The sequence below is a fragment of the Doryrhamphus excisus genome, linkage group LG17 (assembly GCF_037039965.1).
Source record: "Doryrhamphus excisus strain RoL-2023G ecotype Guam linkage group LG17, RoL_Dexc_Guam_v1.1, whole genome shotgun sequence".
Lineage (NCBI taxonomy): Eukaryota > Metazoa > Chordata > Actinopteri > Syngnathiformes > Syngnathidae > Doryrhamphus > Doryrhamphus excisus.
The window spans coordinates 13,379,931-13,399,484 of NC_136373.1; the positions used below are offsets into that span (position 1 = coordinate 13,379,931).

At 41.9% G+C, this 19,554-nt stretch overlaps 2 protein-coding genes across 5 annotated transcripts; both read right to left on the bottom strand.

The window, feature by feature from the left end:
• Positions 1-63: 63 nt before the first annotated feature.
• znf576.2 (zinc finger protein 576, tandem duplicate 2) lies at positions 64-4,445 on the bottom strand. Of its 2 annotated transcripts, none has more exons than XM_078798069.1 (5): positions 4,325-4,445; positions 3,358-3,522; positions 3,070-3,185; positions 1,798-1,941; positions 64-1,711 (listed from the first exon to the last, which is right to left on the bottom strand). In XM_078798069.1, the coding sequence occupies exons 2-5, from the start codon at positions 3,500-3,502 to the stop codon at positions 854-856; spliced, it is 1,263 nt and encodes a 420-aa protein (XP_078654195.1). In that variant the 5' UTR covers positions 3,503-3,522; positions 4,325-4,445; the 3' UTR covers positions 64-853. The 2 variants fall into 2 exon arrangements, with proteins under 2 accessions (XP_078654195.1, XP_057940313.2); XM_058084330.2 differs by having other exon boundaries at positions 4,201-4,341.
• Positions 4,446-4,796: 351 nt separating this feature from the next.
• znf576.1 (zinc finger protein 576, tandem duplicate 1) lies at positions 4,797-19,487 on the bottom strand. 3 transcript variants are annotated; one of them, XM_058084310.2, is made up of 9 exons: positions 19,326-19,487; positions 18,473-18,896; positions 16,161-16,649; positions 11,526-15,020; positions 9,693-9,875; positions 9,539-9,619; positions 9,024-9,186; positions 6,774-6,954; positions 4,797-6,690 (listed from the first exon to the last, which is right to left on the bottom strand). In XM_058084310.2, the coding sequence occupies exons 2-9, from the start codon at positions 18,864-18,866 to the stop codon at positions 5,467-5,469; spliced, it is 6,210 nt and encodes a 2,069-aa protein (XP_057940293.2). In that variant the 5' UTR covers positions 18,867-18,896; positions 19,326-19,487; the 3' UTR covers positions 4,797-5,466. The 3 variants fall into 3 exon arrangements, with proteins under 3 accessions (XP_057940293.2, XP_057940295.2, XP_057940296.2); XM_058084312.2 differs by having other exon boundaries at positions 19,336-19,417; XM_058084313.2 differs by lacking the exon at positions 19,326-19,487 and having other exon boundaries at positions 16,161-16,498; positions 16,573-16,649; positions 18,473-18,528.
• Between the last annotated feature and the right edge of the window lie 67 nt (positions 19,488-19,554).

Below are 19,554 nucleotides of genomic sequence, written 5' to 3' on the forward strand. Positions count from 1 at the left end.
AACCCTACAGTAAAGTTGATTCATTTTTGATTCTGACTTGAAGGCAAATACAAATTATTTCTTCCAAAGCCTCCATGGGCGTGCATGTTTTTATTACATATGTTCACTGTCCAGACACATCAGTGGGAGAGAAACAATCCAAAGAGTGAAGACACTTAATATACATACTTGTTTGTGGGACTATAAACATAATAGAGCCACCATTTTCATTCATAAATGTCTATGACATAGTAATTGTCATAAGTGGAAAAATAAAGGAGTAATGAATGAGAATTCATCTTTATAGTGGATCAAATTATCCACATGCCAACAACTCCACATTGAATCTAAAGCGCTTGGCAAGTTATTTGAAGCGTGATGTTTATAAAAAAAAAAAACTTTTAAGAAGGTTAGAAAGGATCCTGGTGTAAATATTAGGTGCGAAAATGTGTAACATGAACCAGAGGCTGTACATTATTTTGAGAAACATTTGAAACATGGCATCTTTACTCGCCATCTAATACCTTACAAAAGATGTACTTTTCCAGTCTTTTTTAGGAGGGAAAAAAATGTTACAAAATGAGTTCCTTAACTCAATACTATGTAAGAAATTCACACCACACATTTTAAAATTAAACAACAAACATTTAAAAAAGTGAATCAATGCTTCCTATGTTTTTTTTTATAAATGAACTATTTCATGTTTAGATAACAGTAACAACATTTAGCTAGTCAACATGAGATGTTTTAAGTTAGATTACAGCTTGAAATCCAAACCTCGCCTCACATCATCAGCGTGAGAATCGGGATGCCAAAAGAGAAAAAAAGGAGGACACTTCATGTCTAAGTTCCTCAGACCGGCCAGTCACTGTTATTATCTTTTAGCCTTGGAGTTCTCCGTCTCCTCCTCGGGGTGGCTCTTCTGGTGAGCCTTCAGGGTGCGCTCGCGGCCAAAGCTCTTGCCGCAAGTGGGACAGGCAAAGCGGCCGACGGCGTGCACCCGTGACATGTGTGCGTCCAGCTGCTCGGGACGGGCGAAGCTTTCCTCACATTCGCCACACGGGTGGGCTTTACGGACGGTGTGTTTCTCCTTCTTGTGAGCACGCAGCTGAACGAGGCTGGGGAAGGGGAGGTCGCAATCCGGACAAGGGTGCGCCGCGGGCTCCGCTTTGGGTTTCTCTTCCTTTGCTGCATCTTCGCCGTCAGCGCTCTTGTCTTCTGCTTCGCTCTGTGCTGCCGCTGTTGCTTTAGAAGGACGACCCCTTTTTGCTGCCCCTGGTTTTGCTTTCTCCTCTGGCTGAGGCGCCGCCGGCTCGGAACTGCTGCTGGTGTTTGCCACTGCGGCCGCCGCTGCTGCTGTTGCGCCTTCTTCAGGAACCTCCGCTTCATCCTTCTTTTTCCGCTTGACCTTTTTCTCTGCATCTGAGGCCTCCTCCCTTTTGGCGGGCCGCCCGCGCTTCTTAACGGCCGTGGTGCTGCCGTTGCACAGCTCGCCTTCGGGATACTTTTGCTGGTGTTCGGTCAGCTCCGATTCCGTCTCAAAGCCCTGACCGCACTTCTTGCAGCGGTGGCTTTTGGCTGCGTCGTCTGGCTGCTCTGCGGCGTCTGTGTCGGGGCGAGGGTGCTGGGCAAGGCGATGCGTCCGCAACAGCGCGGCACTTCTGAAGGTTTCGTTGCAATCTTTACACGGGAGCTGCTTCTCTGGACACACCTGCCTTCTATGTGTTGTGAGCTGGACAGCGGAGAAGAAGGGCATGGATCACACTGCAACATGGGACACAAGCCTTTTTTTTTCTTTTTACATAATAAGTGTCTCACCTCAGAGAATACTTTGAAGCTTTCCTTGCAGTGGGCACATTTGAAGGGCTTGTCATCTTTGCGGTGTATTGGCTGGTGCTGAGTCAGTTCCTCAGAGGACAGAAATGTGCGGTCACACACGTAACACGTGAACAACGTGTTTCCCTGCGAATGTGACACAGGAGTCCAAAGATTATGATAAATGAGGAACGATCATAGCCAAACAGTTGGGGAGAAAGGAGGCGTTGCATACAAACACCTTGTTTATCATGGTTAATTGGTTCCACACCTGGTTGTGATAAGTGAACTTCCATGAAGTAGAATTCAATATTAACAAATTGAATATTTTGGTGAAGACTGAATTTTTGGAAAATGTTTATGACTTTCTAAATAAGTTTTTTCCCCATCATTAAGAGCCATGGAGACAAGAAATAATTAAACTCCTATTATTCTTTGTTGACAGCACACTGCGCAGGCTACGGGGTCACTGCAGGAACATAAGAGACGGCCACTGTTCATAGCATGTACAAAGCTCCAGTTAGCCTCCAATTTATTTGTTCTAAACTTAAAAGAAAGCGGAGTAGGGAACCACAAATTGCGAAGCAAAAAATCTACCACTTCCACACTGAATGTTCCCACTCTTCTTTTGTTGTTTTGTCTTATGTAAGATTCTGTGTTTATATGTGTGGGGAAAAAAAATCACATATTGAATTGGTAACTGCTATGGCGTGGAGAAGGGGTAGGATTTAATAAGCTTTGCTTCTTCCTGCTCCTTTTCAGACATGTAGTGTAGTAATGAGGTGTTGTGTGTGTGTGTGTATATATATATATATATATATATATATAGATATTCTAAGTGTATTGTATTGTAAGTGTATATGTGAGAAAGAATAATGAACATGGTATGCATGTCTGAAATAAATGAAGAAGAAGAATGGGAGGATAACGTTTTGCGCTCCATCATGATGGACATACCATGGCTGACTTCATGTTAAGGTAATGTAATCCATGTAACATTACTGATGCTTAGTGATTAAAATACTACATATGACTTGTACTTCTCGTACTACTTTTTGAAAAACCCATGATAGAACAGGGGAACAATATTCAAACCGTGATGTAGCAAGAGACGACACATGCTTAGCCTAGGAAATATGTTTTCTTTTTAAATCACATATGCATGCAATGCAAATTAGACAACATAAATACACATTTATGGCTGGTTACAACGTATTCTTCAAGCATAGAAACTTAAAAATGAAATATGACTCAAATCAAAACTCTCACACTAACCTGCTGAAGTTGTTGCTTGTATTCTTCCCGGTGGCTCTTCTTCATGTGTCTCTCTTTGGCTTTGGCACTGCAAAATGTGATGAAGCACTGGAAACATTGCAGGTTCTCATGCTGGTCTAGGTGAGCAGGAAACGCAACAGTTGTCAGTGCAATTTCTCAGTCAACTACGTCATTATACTGAAGAAGCTGTCTATCATCATCACAGATAAATGCATACAAACCAAGGGGAATTAATGTTTAACAACAACAATGCATCGACAAACAAGGTTGTGGTTATATTCTACGTACAGGATTGAGCAGACTGTGCTGGGGGTCCATTTGTAATGACAGGCTTGTATGATTCCACTTTTTTTTCCGGGGGATTTTCTGGAGGCTGATTTGGCATTGCCCTTCCCATCACAATATCCTCTATGTTTAATATGTCCGAGTCCATCGTGGGATATTACGGAAATCCTGCAGAGAAGGTACACGAATAAATGGGACAAAGGAATGATTGGTTAACCCAAACAACAAATCAAAATTACGATGTGGGTCCACTTTGTTTCGTTAAATGCGGAATAGGTTCAAATCCATTGCACTAATTATAATATTGCAACTGTTACAGCATGCAAATAATCAGGTAAATTTGCAAAATGTATTTCTGAAAAAGATACAACTAGTTTATTACGCAAGATAACAGCATGATTCGTGTTTCCACAGCGGAGCCCCTCAAGTTTCAGTAACGTTCACTCGCCTTTCCAGGCCGCTAGCTTCCCTGACTCGTTAGCTCCACGTAGCGCGAAGCTAGCAGGCGCTAATATTACTTAAATGTATATGTTTGCCTTTCCGAAACATTGTAACATAGATGAGTACGGGTACACTTGGGAATAGTAGCTACATATAAGAATAATATTATTTACAATACCGCAATGTCAAATTAGCGAACTAACGTAAGCCTAGCTAGCTTGCTAGTTAGTGCTAACAACACTGAATACCGCTCAAATAGAATGTAGCACTTCTCGTGTATTTTAAATAAGTTTGGGTACGTGTTTGGTACCGACAAGTATAGTCTAATGATAATTATTATGTACGTAAATTCCTATAGGTACAGACCAGACTTAAAAATAACATAATGACAAGCGTTTACATTACCTCTAAAGCGCTCTTTGAATGTAGTTTGACTGACAGACTTGACCCCCGAGAAGTAAAACGTATAGATTGGACACTTCCTGATGCGCGTTGATAGCCGTTATTACAACTAAGATGGCCGCCGTACCTTCCCAAGCAGGAATCGCCTGAAAAGACAAATTTTGTGCAAACGAATTTTGCGCATTTGATCTTAACGCGGGAACACCGGGAAATTAGATGAAGTATCTGAATGCACGTTTGTTAATTCATTGAAGCAAAGCCAGCACAGCGTATAGAGTTGAAAGCGCTCTATTCGGTGTGATTCTATGTTGGGGATTCGCGGTCACGTGACCAAAAAACTTGACGGACAGTTTTCATTGGTGGGTTACTGTTTCAAATGCACAATGGTTCTTACAGGTACAATGTGTTTCTCGCAGCGAATGGGAAATGTGAATAGGTCTACTGGTAAATAGCACATTAGCTGTGCTTTTTAGCACTTGCATTGTGTATTTACCTATTAATGAGCTGCATATGACAACATTGTATAGTCATGTTTGCTGACTTGCCTACTGCATTCATTTACTGCACAAAATAATACAACTTTTGACATTTTATTACAAAATATTTTCATAGAACTTTATTTCATTTATGGAAAGACAATTTGATGTTACAATAGGAAACAGTAAAAAACATTTTTTTTAGAGATAAATTCCAGAGCTTGTTTTGTCATGTATGCGTCCACATTATTATTGTTTAGCCGTCATGTTTATGCTGTAACTGTAGGTCAAAATGTAACTTTTTGATGTATCTATGAAAAAAAATCATTTAAATGTGTATAAAGTTAAACTAATATAAAAGTCAGAAACATACATATCCCAAATGTGAAATAAAAAATAAATAATAGTGTCAGTAGCAAAACGTATGTACTTTTCCAGTGCAGCTAGTCCAGCCTTCTGCAGTAAGACCTTCACAGTAAATAAATCTCCTTGACGTGCAACATTCATCATATCTACAATTATTAATATACAGTATTTCTACACACCTTTTTAAAATACATAACAAGCACCCCGGGTTTTTTTTTTATACCTCCGCTTTCCAGAAGTAGTGCATATCATGGTAGCAAGTAATTATTTGACTTAGTGTTGCCCCAATATCATTTTAAGCGACGTCATTATCACAGTATATGAAGACTATCTGAACAATCATTATGCAGTCATTTTGTATGTATTGTACTTGAATAACCCTGTATTTGTACATCGAATGTTCATATTGTCAATGCCGAGGTGGAATCTATAGGGTTCCTGAATTTGCCTGATTATGGAAATTCAAAAAGCAATTGTGATTGCGTGAGATGCAAAGAAAGACACAGCACTTAAGGCATAGAACCCTAGATGTCCTCTGGCAGTCCCCGAAACGACATCTGCCGCCCTCGCCTTCGGCCAGCTGCTCTGGCCAGTGACCTGAACCGTCGTACCGTGTGGCTGCATCAGGGAGGGCGCTTTCTTCTCGTGTGCTGGGATCAGGGGGGTCAGTTCTGGCATGAGTTTTGTCTGAGGTTGGATTAGGGAGAACAGAGTGCTGAGAGTCTGCACCGCTGGAATGGATCAAGGCTTTGGATACTTGTAGTCTGAAGTCCATTAGAGACAAAGGCGCAGGATTGGTCGTGTGATCGTGTCTGTACAGGAGCCAGGAGTTGACCAAAGCCAGGTCTGTTAGGTACCAGAGCACGGTGAGAGGCCAGCATGTCGGAAAGACGCCGACCGGGATGGAGTAAAGATTTAACAAATCTCTGTTGAGACGAGCTGCTGTCTGGGCTTTCTGAAAGTTGGCCATGAGAGCGGCCATGTTCCTCTGACTGTGGTCTGCCGTAGAGAGAATGAAGCCGCAGTGAGTCCTGCGTAGCATCAGCTTGCCGTCCGAGCTCACAAACTCGTCTCCGATCTGTCCCCTTGCCCCGCCTACCCGGCCTGCACCGTGAATCCCGGCACTTAGGAGCCGCTCAAGCATGGCAGGGGTGGAGAGTTCCTGCTTACAAAGAAACACCGTGCTGCCGCCGGGGACCATTTTTTCTACGGCATCCTCTTTGTCGGACAGATCCACTTTGAGATTCACATGTAGAAGCAAACCCCCGAATCCGATTAATGTGGTGCTGTGGAGAGCCAGCCTGTTTTTGTGCTCTCTTGTTAAGGGAATTAAATACTGGTCAACTGCATAGTCACCTTCACTTCTGAGGGACCGGCACCCTTGTTGAAAACGGCACAATACCGGCAGAACCTTCCACAGAGGGTCCAAAGATTCATCTGACGCTCTTCTTTGGCAAGTGCTGTTAACACGATGATGAGAACTGTCCCCTTGCGAGTCATTCTGCAAGTCAAAACGAGTTCTCACCGGATCTTTTGCAGGGCAGGCGAGCTTCAACATCCGCGACAGCTGAAGGAAGCGCGGAAGTGGCATGGCTTCAGCAATTAAGGACACCTTTGTCAAGTCCTCCCAGTAGAGCCTCGGGCTGGGAAACTGCAGGAAATCAAATCAGATTGGTTACGTTTTTGCAATCAACCCATCAGAACCATTGAAAAAAACAAAACATTGACGCTAACCTTCAGTGTTCCCATTGCAATGTGGATGCCAACAAACCGTGCCACTTCAGTCGCTGTGACACTGTTCAGAATGCTGGATGTTTGATTGGTGCAATTCGCGATGTCTACCCAAGTGTCCCAGCCAAAATACTTAGAAAAGTAATGAACGGGTCCCCTGGGTTCTCCTGGTGCTTGGATCACACTTGATTAAAAACAGAGAACACAAACACAATCAGAATTGGACTTTATGCATACAGAGATCCCGGGATGAGATCCACAGCCATCACTTCATGTTGTAGTATGATTCAGAATGGCCCCATTTTGAGCTGTACATGGAACACCCCAGATTGCATGGCCAGCATACTCAATGGACATGTCAGCCATTGAGCAAGCTTGAGATGCTGTGGATCAACGTACACGGTATATGAGGCAAATGGTGGTGACTGTAGATACTGACTGGTTTTTAGACCCCTCCTTGACTTCTCCCAGTACAGTTAAACCAGGGGTCTCAAACTCACGGCGCTAGTTTGAGGCCCCCGCCTTGATATGAAAGTTTAATTTGTTTCATTTGTTTTTTGATTTGCTTATTTATTTTTCCATCTTATTTTGTGTCAAAAAATAAAAATTAACATTAAACATTTATTTAATAATAAAAAAATAATTTGTTCATTTGTTTTTTGATTTGCTTATTTATTTTTCCATCTTATTTTGTGTCAAAAAATAAAAATTAACATTAAACATTTATTTAATAATGTAATAGTAAATACAAATTAATTTATAATAATTTATAATAATTTAATGTTTTATCAGAGCTTTTGCAAAGAACCAAATCACTAAAAAAGTGGAGGGTATAGCAGAAGCATTGAAGACTACTATATTATATATATTAATTAATATTTAATATAATTAATATTTATTAATATTTTTATTATATTTTTATTTTGGATGAATTACAAATGCTCACAAATAAAGATTTGTAAACAATTAATGTGGAAGAGTTAGGCATGTTGTGTTCACAGAAACAATGAAAAATGGGAGCAAAAACAAATGTGTTAAGAATTAGCAGTTTGGACAGTAACTCATTCGCTACCAAAGATGTATTTATATATATTTTTTTTGCACCAGAGGCACAAAGAAGTGATGATGCAACTCCACAATAGAAGAGAGCAAATTTTAAGCCCAAAAAATGGCCACAAGGGGGCAGAAGTTGACGTTATAAGAAAACCTGCAACCTGCATCTTTGCCTTGTGAAGAGTATGCAGCAACCAGGAAGTGAAATGGTTTGCCTGTTGTGTGAAGGAGGTTATGCATTGAAGTGAAATTTTAATGCACGTACACGTACAGTTCAGTTACACATGTAAAAAAAGTGTAAATAGTTCATGGTGTTATATTTGTTTAAAAAAAATATTTCCATGTAAAACAACCATTTTTGAGGGCTATGTTGTTGCATGGGCTGCACGGCGACCAAGTGGTTAGCATACAGGCCACACAGCTAGGAGAACCGAGTTCGATTCCACCCTCGGTTATCTCTGTGTGGAGTTTGCATGTTCTCCCCGTGCATGCGTGGGTTTTCTCCAGGTACTCTGGTTTCCTCCCACATTCCAAAAACATGCTAGGTTAATTGGCGACTCCAAATTGTCCATAGGTATGAATGTGAGTGTGAATGGTTGTTTGTCTATATGTGCCCTGTGATTGGCTGGCCACCAGTCCAGGGTGTACTCCGCCTCTCGCTCGAAGACAGCTGGGATAGGCTCCAGCATCCCCGCGACCATCGTGAGGATAAGCGGTAAAAATGAATGAATGAATGAATGTTGTGGCATCGTTGTTTAGACATTTTGGCTAAATATATATGACGGAATTATAAAGATAAACTGAAATATAAAGACTTTTTCTCCCTTTTTTGCCAAAACTATTCTACTGCTGATTACTAAAGAACGGAAAAAGGTAGAAACACACTTTTTTCCTGATGAAAAAAGAGAGTCTAATCTTTCTTTTGGTATATACCATGTACTGTATATATAGCTATATAGCATAATATTATGTGTGCCTTGAAAAATCCGTCAAAATCATTTAAAAAATGTCCGACACCAAGAGGGACGGCTTTTGAAAAATGTCTGGGATTGAATGAGTTAATGGCTGTGTGTTTTTTACACTGTTATCCAAGCTGCACACTGACTACCTTATTTATTGTATCTAAGTGTTTTAGTGTTGTCCCATGAAAAGACAACAAGTTTGTGAGATAGGAATAAGAGGTAAAAGGTTGCTCTTTACCTTACGCCAGGTTGTTGTGAGCCATTCTTGTGGAAATACGACATGACATCTGCTTCACAGTCAACGGGAGGTGGAGATGATTCCAAACTTCCTGCATCCTCTTCGTCAGAACTCTGGAGAAGTAGGCGCTGCAGTTCCGGTGGATTCTGCTGCTCCGCTTCAGCTAAAAATCCAGTTTTCAGTGGTTATTAATATTATTATCCATGTACTCTATACATACATAATGAAACAGAAATGGAGGATGGACAGAGTCAGTTATTTACTGGCGTGAGTCAGGACTGCATATACTATGCAGATAGGTGCCACCTACCACAGTCACGACATAGTACCTTACCACAGTTTCATAGCAATCAGGTTTTTCATAATCCAGCTAACGAACACACAAATAGGTTGAAAACAAAGCCTCTTGTCTAAATGGCTCAATAACAATAAAGTTATACGTGGAGCAATTAGAAAAGAGAGGCAAAGCAGTACATTTCTACAAAAAATGGCCATTAAAAAACAAACAAACAAACCTTGTCCATCGGTAAAGTCATCAACCTCCATCTCCGTTTCTGTCATTTCTTGGTAGTCTGGTTCATTGTGTCGTCCGTCATCTGTATCAATAAGAGTCATAATTACCAAGTCTTCTATTATCGTTCCTAGGCACTGAACACAGCTGGAACTCACAGGTTGGATCCGGCGTGTGACTGACATCAGTGGATGCTTCTGTGGTTAAGCTTCCACAGTGAGTTTGATCAGATCCCAAAGGAAGCTCCTTCTCTTCTTCTTTCACTGGGTAAAAGATGCACTGTTTGTTGTTGAAGTCGGGGGTCACACGACAGTCGCTGGTTGCCTCCTCAATGTCTGTGACTAGAAGCAAATATTGATAACCAGTCTATGAACAGCATAAATAAAAACAAACTATAAGCAAGTTGATGCTAAATACAAGGATGAAGAGTCTTGAACCAGTCATGATGTGCTATACATATCACTATATTGACACTTACTATGGTACCCATTATGTCATTGGATGGTCATATCACCTTGTACTTCGTGACAAAAAATAAAATGAAAAAAACCTTAAACTATATTAGGAAAGCAGGAAGTGAACAAATGTAACATTTACTGATTGTAAAAGTACCAGATTGAGGGGTAGGATTTAATAAGCTTTGCTTCTTCCTACTCCTTTTGGACATGTGGAACTGTGAACTGATTATGTGATGCATTCAATTGTAATCTGATGCATGTTGAAATGAAATAAAACCATTACCATGAATTACATTGCTGCATTTTCCCGCTGCAGTCTAATTCATCAAATAATAAATATCACACAGGTAATAAGTATCAACAGGTGCGTCGCCTTCAATAACTAGACTTAGTATTTCAAATAGATGGTCAAACGGTATCAAACGGTGAATGGACTAACATCACGATGGAACGACTATGATATCACTACGTGTCACGGTAGTCGTCATGACCAAATTTCAAAAAGTGCAACTAATTTATTCATAAAAAGCCAATTTACTTCATTGAATAGGCCACACCCCAATGCCCTGGCATACGATATTTATTTATTACCTTTAGTGAGTCTTGCTACATTTCCTATCTTAGCTGTTCATTTTCATTTCATTTTGAACTGAGTAGAAAGAAGGACAGGCAAAATGTACCACTTCCACACTGAATGAGAGGACAACCTTTTTCCACTCGATCTTAGCCATTGCATATGGGCTCTGCTGGTTCAGGAACTACTCTCCAATCTAACATTATGTGTTCATAACATTACGTACGTACGTGACAAAAAAAAACTAAACTATATTAGGAAAGCAGGAAGTGAACAAATGTAACAGTTACTGATTGTAAAAGTACCAGATGGAGAGGTAAGATTTAATAAGCTTTGCTTCTTCCTACTCCTTTTGGACATGTGGAACTGTGAACTGATTATGTGATGCATTCAATTGTAATCTGATGCATGTTCAAATGAAATAAAAACTTCATCATTACCATAATTTTACCGGTGTCAGTATATTGACTTGTCAATGCATGTTTGTCTTCCTCCTCTCTCTCGACCAAACAGGTTGTCTCAACACCTACTAGGTGTGTCAGTCCCATAGCAGAATAAAGGGAATGAGTGAATCGTCCTTTTAGGTCATTCAGTCTCTTTATCCGAATGGGAAGTATCCCAATACTTTTCTTCGTACCCATTGTGTATGATATGATACGATCTGATGCCTGTTTCAACAAAGTTTCTAACAAAGACAATGAAACGCTACCAAACGGTGGAATGTCCATTTCAGCTGTGTGTGTTTTTTTCACAACATTGACACGGTCAGGTTTTTGGTTGATTGTGATTTTTGCTAAAGTATTTTATTTTCATGATTTTTTTTGTCTTTTTCTTTAATTTATTGTTTTATTATTATAATTAAATTATTATATAGTTATTTTTATTATAATTATTAATTATTATATAATTTATTTTTTTGGCATTCCAATTACAACAATTAGTTTCAATGTAGTACTTACATGAACTGGTAGATTGTCTGCTCTCCGGTGTGGCCCGAGCATCACTGAGCACGGCTCTGTTCTCTTCTTTCACCAGAACCGTTCGAATGTCTCGATGCTGCTGAGGCTGCATATCTTTGTCGCTTTCATTTTGGGGTGCACCAAGTGAAGAATATGATGTATTTTCTTCAACCTTGATCCCTGGGCTAAGACGATGGCGCTGCCTATGAAGTATTCCTTGTCCAGGGGGGACAATCTTTGTAAGGATGATTCTTGGAGATGATTTCAGAGTCTGACTCTCCCCATCAGGTTGAACATTAGTAGATGCAAACTCCAGCTCAACCACATCTTGTTCTTCAGGAGCTGCAAAGGATTTATCCGATGTAGAAGATGCAACGGGGAAAGAAGTGTCAGTAACGATGTTGGGATCAGATCCTAGACCGATCCCTGGCTGGGAAGCCTGCGTTCCGATCTCAGGTTCCTTCATTGGGGAATCAGAGCTAAATTCTTCGTAAATGACCCGACAATCTTCATGTTGTTCCTCCGATTCAGTTTCTCTGACATTGCCACGCAGTGTCTTTCCTCGCCGTACGTTTCCTGATGGATTCCTTCGCTTCATTCCGACTAGAAGTTCTTCCTCTTCTTCCTTCACGTCTGCTTGCAGCGTGGCGCAAGACACAGACTTCAGAATTTTCCCAGCACCGTCGGTTGTTTTATCAGTAGTGATTTCACTTGATACATTTTGGAAAGGCTGACCTTGACGTGAAGATACACTGTCGCTTTCATTGTCTTCCCCAACGGTAACCAAGTCCACCCCAAGAACAACATCTTCCTTAATGTCCTCATTCACGCTGGACTGGATTTCAGATTCTGAACCCAGGTTCTTGGGGGTGCTTTCTCTTTGCTGTTCCTCTGAGGACATCAGAGCGTCATTATCTTTTGTTTGGCTTGGGCTGTCTAAGAGAGGATCGACACTAGAAGCTTCACAGTTTCTCACTGTATCTAATGAAGAGGTACCTTTTGGAAAAACTGGAGGCTTACTACTACCTTCATCGGCATGTGGAACCGGTAAAGAAGGGGACGGAATCAAAGCAGGAAATGAGACACTTCGTTCCCGGTCCTCCATTAGCATCTCGGGCTCAGTATCCCAACCGGTGGTGTGATTCATGAGGCCAGTGGCGCTTTCTTGCTGGCAAACGTCTAACCTGGAGACGCCTTCAAAAATGTTTCCATTGGTGTAGGTGAGACCGGGACTCTCCATAACGTGAACTGTTGCTTTGTGCTTCTGAAGACAGGCTACTTCACTGAAGATCTCCCCACAGTTTTTACACTCCAAGGTCCACCTGGAATGTGCCGATGTTATCACGCCTTCGGTTTCCACATTGGAGGGTGCTTTGCGTTTTCGACTGGTCTTGGGTTTGGTAGTTTCAGGTGGTTGATGGGTGGCATTGATATTAATGAAGGACAGCAATGAGAGAGACTTCTGGGTTTTTTTGGCTTGAGGTCTTTTTTTCTTACCCGCGGAGACGGTTTTATGTTTAGCCTTGCCATCTCTGATGCGCTTGGATTGGGAGTCCCGAGGCAGGGCTTCCGGTGACTGCCCCGATGTTTTTGACGGGTCCAATTTGTGAACCTTCAACTGGGGCTGTTTGTGACCTTTCAACAAAAGGAGGGAGTCTTGTGTGATTTGCACACCAGGTGAGTCAGCTTGGCTTTTGCTAGTTTTCGGACTACTTTTGGCTTCCTTTTTCTTTGGCGATTTAGTGCCCACTTTTGTATTCTTGGGTTGTTCTTTTTGTGGTATTTTAGGTTGTTTTTTCTTCTTTTTAAGTATTGCTTTTTGTTTGCTGACAACCGGAACTATATCGTTAGTTACCTGTTCGTCTTTTTTCAGCTTCTTTTTCTTCTCTTTTTTTGGCTTCTCTTTGTCTTTTACCTGTGACGGTTTGGTGAATGGCGTTGTATTGATATCGCCTGAAGATGCGGAATTCTTTGCTTTTTTACCTTTATTAGAAATCCCGCCCTTCTTTTTTGAAGGTACTTTATTCTGTGGTAGATTTGTCTCCAGATCCGTTATGGCTTCCGCTTGTTTTTTGTTCCCTTTCTTTTTCTTCTCTTTCTGCGGGCTAAATTTTACAACAAGGTGAGATTTTTTGGTTTTTTTGCGTTTAGCTGCTTTGCCGTCGCTTTGCAACTCATCGTCAAGTATGGTGCCTATCAATTCTTGCATATAACTTTGTATAAATAAAGCCCTGGCAGGCTTCCTTTTGCGTACTTTGACGAGCTCTTGAGCTGACATCACATTCACGGGTAACTCTGGGATCTGCGGCCCCTGCTTCGTTTGGGATTGCGACGATGGACACGTCTTTTTGGACGAAACATCCACGACTTCAGTCTCATTTTCCACGTCACCTTTGCGTTGCTTTTCATCGAAAAGCGATTCTTCGTCCTGCGTCGTTTTGTCTTGACATTCCCGGGACACCTCATCTTGGTGCTCAGATTGAATCTGTGATGAAGCCTCCTCATGAGGGTTATCTCCAGGTTCCTCTGGAGCCTGTGTGGGTTCCTGTGGGAGATCTACTTGTGTGGTTTGTACAAATGTCATGTTCTGCTCAACTGCAGGCTGGGCTGGTGGGACTGATGCTTCTTTTACTTGACTTTGATCAAACGAGCTCGCCAGTTCAGGAGCTGGATCCGACGATGGGGGTGTAATTTCCTGCTGTGTCACACTTTGGGAATGTTCCAGCTCAGCAGTTGGTGTCAGGGCGGGAGTTAGTTCTAATATGATCATTTGCTCAGGGTCTTCCTTGGGGTCACTGCCTTCGGTGTTGCACACCAGTGAGTCCATGTTGTTTGGAGCATCCACTGTAGGTTGGAATTGAGTTTGCGGCATCGAATCTCCTTCCGGCTCCATTCTTTGTTCACTCGGAGCAAGACCGAGCGCAAAGCTTTCCCCTGACACTATGTGAGAACCGAATTGTGAAAAGGGCGGGTTTATTAACTGTCCGTCAGGAGTAATAGGTTCCAATATAATTGTCTGCTCCATCGGATCACATGAGTTCATAGGAAAGTCTCCTTGTGCTGTCTTTGCCTCCATCGGAGTCATTCCCAAAAAATCTAACTGAGGAGGTTGAAGATATGAATCAACTGGTTTGGCTAGGTCCGATATCTGCTGCACTTCCAAAGGTGGAGCATCAGGAGGTACTTGACCCAAAATCACAACTTGATTTACTTTCTGGACGTTTTCCAAAGATTCAATGAGCCTGCGGATGGGCTCTGTGTCGATATTGCCGTCGACTTTCTGGAGAGGCCCGTTGGGCTCCAACTGGAGCAATGACGGTTGAGAAATGGCTATCGGTGTTATGACTGGAGTCGCATGTCTCAGCTGTGAAAAGAGAGGTTTCTTTAACGAAGCTGGTAATATGTTGTGCTTGGCTTTAAGATGATGAAGCAGCGTCTTGGGACTCTTGAAGGTGGCCTTGCAAATGGAGCAGTGATATTTGTTTACGGAGGGATCTGAAGATGCAGAAAGCAGAAATAAATAGTGGTATTTGATGCATTTAGAATTGTAAAATCATACACACACAGTGGAACCTCAAAGTCAAATACAGGGCAGATTTAAGTGAAGTGGATTCATTTGATCCAGGCTTAAAATGCGGCCATCACAAAACCCTTTTTTTACGTTCTTAATTGTCATACATTCATTCATTTTCTACCGCTTTTCCTCACGAGGGTCGCGGGGGGGCTGGATCCTATCCCAGCTGTCTTCAGGCGAGAGGTGGAGTACACCCTGGACTGGTGGCCAGCCAATCACAGTGCACATACAGACAAACAACCATTCACACTCACATTCATACCTATGGACAATTTGGAGTTGCCAATTAACCTAGCATGTTTTTTTGGAATGTGGGAGGAAACCGGAGTACCCGGAGAAAACCCACGCATGCACGGAGAGAACATGCAAACTCTACACAGAGTGTATATATAATATTTAATATTTAAAATAATATATTATAATGTAATGTAATATAATATAATTAGCAGTACCATAAAACAAGGTTATAAGGGACAATTAACTGCCTTTCATTCATTCATTCTCTACCGCTTTTTCCTCACGAGGGTCGCCGGGGTGCTGGAGCCTATCCCAGCTGTCTTCGGGCGGGAGGCAGGGTACACCCTGGACTGGTGGCCAGCCAATCACAGGGGACATATAGACAAACAACCATTCACACTCACATTCATACCTATGGACAATTTGGAGTCGCCAATTAACCTAGCATGTTTTTTGGAATGTGGGAGGAACCCGGAGAAAACCCACGCATGCACGGGGAGAACATGCAAACTCCACACAGAGATGGCCGAGGGCGGAATTGAACCCTGGTCTCCTAGCTGTGAAGTTTTAAAAAAGGTTACACCACCACTGTATAAAACAAATGTGTGTATTTAGCTTAACATTAAACTAGGTGTAAAGCTCACATTGTACTGAGCAGCATGACACTTCCCTGTTTCGCAAGTTCTAGTTCTATGGTTATCATCACACTTTGTCAACACTGGCAGCCTCACAAAAATGCTCAAGGAAAAACAACTTGATTCTGGTTTGACTTCTGACGCCATTTGACTTTAGAGGCTCCACTTCATCCCAGTGTTTTCTCTTACCGCGCTTTTTCCTCAGTGCTTTAGCTTGGGCACCCTCCGGTAGGTGTGACAGCATATGTTTCTGGAGAGCTTTGGACATGCAAAACTTGTCCCCACACTCCTTGCAAACGTACGGCAACTCTCCGTTGTGTACGCGGCGGTGATACTTAAGCAGGGTGAGCGTTCTAAACAGTTTGCCACAGTCGACGCACGTGTAACCGTCCTCCCCGATGTGAATCTTTTTATGAAGCGTGAGCTCCGATGTCTTCTTGAAGGCCTGGCTGCAAAGAGGACACTTGTAGGGTTTCCTCTCGACGTGGGCTTTCTGATGGACCATGAGTTCGGTGGAGTTGGTGAAGCTGCGGTCACAAACGTAGCAGGTGAAAACCGCATTTGTCAGGATGCGCTGCTCGTATTCGGCTGGATGGCTCGCCTTCAGGTGACGCTGTTTGCTCTTGGCGTCGCTGAAGATGATGTGGCATTCGATGCACTGCAGGGACAGCTCGGATGCTGCGGGGCAAAACAGAACATCATTTTAGAACAAAGGGAGGATCTGTCTTTATTATGTTAATGGTAATGGTATTATTTCATTTGAACATGCATCAGATTACAATTGAATGCATCCCATTATCAGTTCACAGTTCCACATGTCCAAAAAGAGTAGGAAGAAGCAAAGCTTATTAAATCCTACCCCTCCATCTGGTACTTTTACAATCAGTAACTGTTACATTTGTTCACTTCCTGCTTTCCATAATACAGTTTAAGGTTTTTTTTTGGTTTGTTTTTTTTAATAATGCATTTTGTACCGAAGTACGAGGTGATATGAGCATCCAATGACATAATGGGTACCATAGTAAGTGTCAATATAGTGATATGTATAGCACATCATGACTGGTTCAAGACTCTTCATCAGCATCCAGCATTTTGTAAACACTTGATTGGTAAGAACTTATACATTAACAACAACCATAATGTATACCAGGAGACAACACGACAAAATATTGATGCTATAGTGGGTAGCATGTGTGGTTGATTGTGGTTGATTAATTAGCCTATTCTGCACGGTGTTCAAGTGGTTAGCTCGCAGACCTTACAGGTAGGAGACACGAGTTCAATCCCACCCTCAGCCATCTCTGTGTGGAGTTTGCATGTTCTCCCCGTGCATGCGTGGGTTTTCTCCATGTACTCCGGTTTCCTCCCACATTCCAAAAACATGCTAGGTTAATTGGCCACTCCAAATTGTCCATAGGTATGAATGTGAGTGTGAATGGTTGTTTGTCTATATGTGCCCTGTGATTGGCTGGCCACCAGTCCAGGGTGCAGGGTCCAGCACCCCCCCCCCCCCCCCCCCCCAGGATAAGCGGTAGAAAATGAATGAATGATTATTTCCTGGTGTTTGCTGCCGTCTGGTGTCTGTTTTGCTGCTGCACACCTGTCGCTAATATAACCAAAACTACTCTTAAGACATGATTTCAGGCTTGCTCAACCCTGGACTGTCACCTTCACCAGCGTCAACCATGTCCTCCCGTTTGTGCCACAAACCAAAAGGCTGTTTTGCTTGTCCACCTGCAACACATTGCCGCATATAAATTGCAGACCTGTGGGAAACACTGAAGCCTGTGACGCTACCTCATAAGCTGGCAAATTTGCACGTCAACTTCAACTCCCATTCCACATTCCTGGCTTTTATATGGCATGTGAAAGGTGTTGATGAGGAAGAAATGTCATACCTTGAAAAATGACTTTTGGGCCATGCTAACGTCTAAGCGTGGCAGTTATTTAAATACAATCAATGAAACAATGCAATGATGAGCCAATTCAAGAAACAATACAAGCAGTTGATGTTTGCTAAATACAAGGATGAAGAGTCTTGAACCAGTCATAATGTGCTATACATATCACTATATTGACACTTACTATGGTACCCATTATGTCATTGGATGGCCATATCACCTCGTACTTCGGTACGGGACAAAAATAAAATAAATAATAATAATAAATAATAATTACAAAATTTTTTTTAACTTAAATTATATTAGGAAAGCAGGAAGTGAACAAATGTAACAGTTACTGATTGTAAAAGTACCAGATGGAGGGGTAGGATTTAATAAGCTTTGCTTCCTCCTACTCCTACATGTGGAACTGTGAACTGATTATGTGATGCGTTCAATTGTAATCTGATGCATGTTCATATGAAATAAAACCATTACAATCCAAACTAATTGAACTGTGTTATGCCCAAAAAAGTACAAAAACACCTCTTACAAACACATATAGTACACTGAAACTAATCAATATTGAGGATATACACACAAGGATGCTACGTTACTTACATGTCAGGGGCATCACCACTGGCTTGGTCATGTCCATCTTCAGGGGATCTATCATCTTGGAGGGGAAACGTCTGTTATATTTCTTTGACTTTTCTTCACCAGCGACTTGATCTTTATTTGTGCTAGGTGTCGACCGTAGCGGGGTCTTCGGACTCTCGTCCACTTCCATTGCTTCAGTGTTTTGGGAGGATTCAAGTGCTTCATCTGCAGGTGTTTCATTTGTTTGTCCATTCATGTCCTCCATTGGAAGATGTGATTCTTCCTTGTCAACAGCATGCTGTTCGTTTGCACCTGTTTCACTTGATGCCGACTCGGTTGAATTGGTGTCATTGTCCTGTGTGGTTTGGGTGCTCAGTGGGTTTGGCCCACTATCCTCCTGGGCTGGACTCTGCATGGCGCCTCAACTGCACTTGTTGTCAAGTCTCTGGGAATCAAAACACCGCAGAGATAAGCAAAATATAAAATTAAAACGTAACAGAAACACTTCCACCGGAATAGCTTAAGTACGAGTGTATTCTTTGTTACCAAAAAGGACAGGCAGGAGAATGAATGGGATTATGCATTTGTATTACAAAAGACGCGTGATGGAAATGGGAGTGGAACTGTCGACTGAATACTATGACCTAAATTCATCTATTTGTCATTGGACTAAAAACACTAATAAACACAAAGTAAGCGGTTTATACACTGATAACGGTAGCATAGTTAGCATAAATTCAGGGATTTACAGCCCAGTAATTCAAGCTAGAAATCGCAAAGTACAACCAAAATTCAAACATATACACTCTTATATTGTCACAAAGTGAGTAGTGTAGTTATATATGTTTGTACCAGGACGTAAATATAGTAATACCTGAACTGACCGGTCCACAAAAACATCACAGCGTCCTTTCACACAAAGCAAAAGATGCCAGCTGCCCGTGTAGAGGCAGACACTGTGACGTCACGAAAGAGGAGCACCGCTAAGAGGGGAAGGGTCTTCTGATAGTTAAAGCGCAGTACCGCCCCCTATGGGACTGGAATATGAAGTGCAGTACTCTTTATGTGGACTTTCAATAATGTTGTCAGACGATTAAAAAATA

Coding starts and splice junctions, on each gene's coding strand:
- znf576.2 (XM_078798069.1), bottom strand. CDS start 3,502: ATGGACTCGGACATATTAAACATAGAGGATATTGTGATGGGAAGGGCA. Junction 1,942..3,069: donor ACAAGCAACAACTTCAGCAG/GTTAGTGTGAGA, acceptor TCACATTCGCAG/GGAAACACGTTGTTCACGTG. Junction 1,712..1,797: donor GCTTCAAAGTATTCTCTGAG/GTGAGACACTTA, acceptor TCCGCTGTCCAG/CTCACAACACATAGAAGGCA.
- znf576.1 (XM_058084310.2), bottom strand. CDS start 18,866: ATGCAGAGTCCAGCCCAGGAGGATAGTGGGCCAAACCCACTGAGCACC. Junction 16,650..18,472: donor AGTGGTGATGCCCCTGACAT/GTAAGTAACGTA, acceptor TTTGCCCCGCAG/CATCCGAGCTGTCCCTGCAG. Junction 9,187..9,538: donor TGACTTTACCGATGGACAAG/GTTTGTTTGTTT, acceptor CTGGATTTTTAG/CTGAAGCGGAGCAGCAGAAT.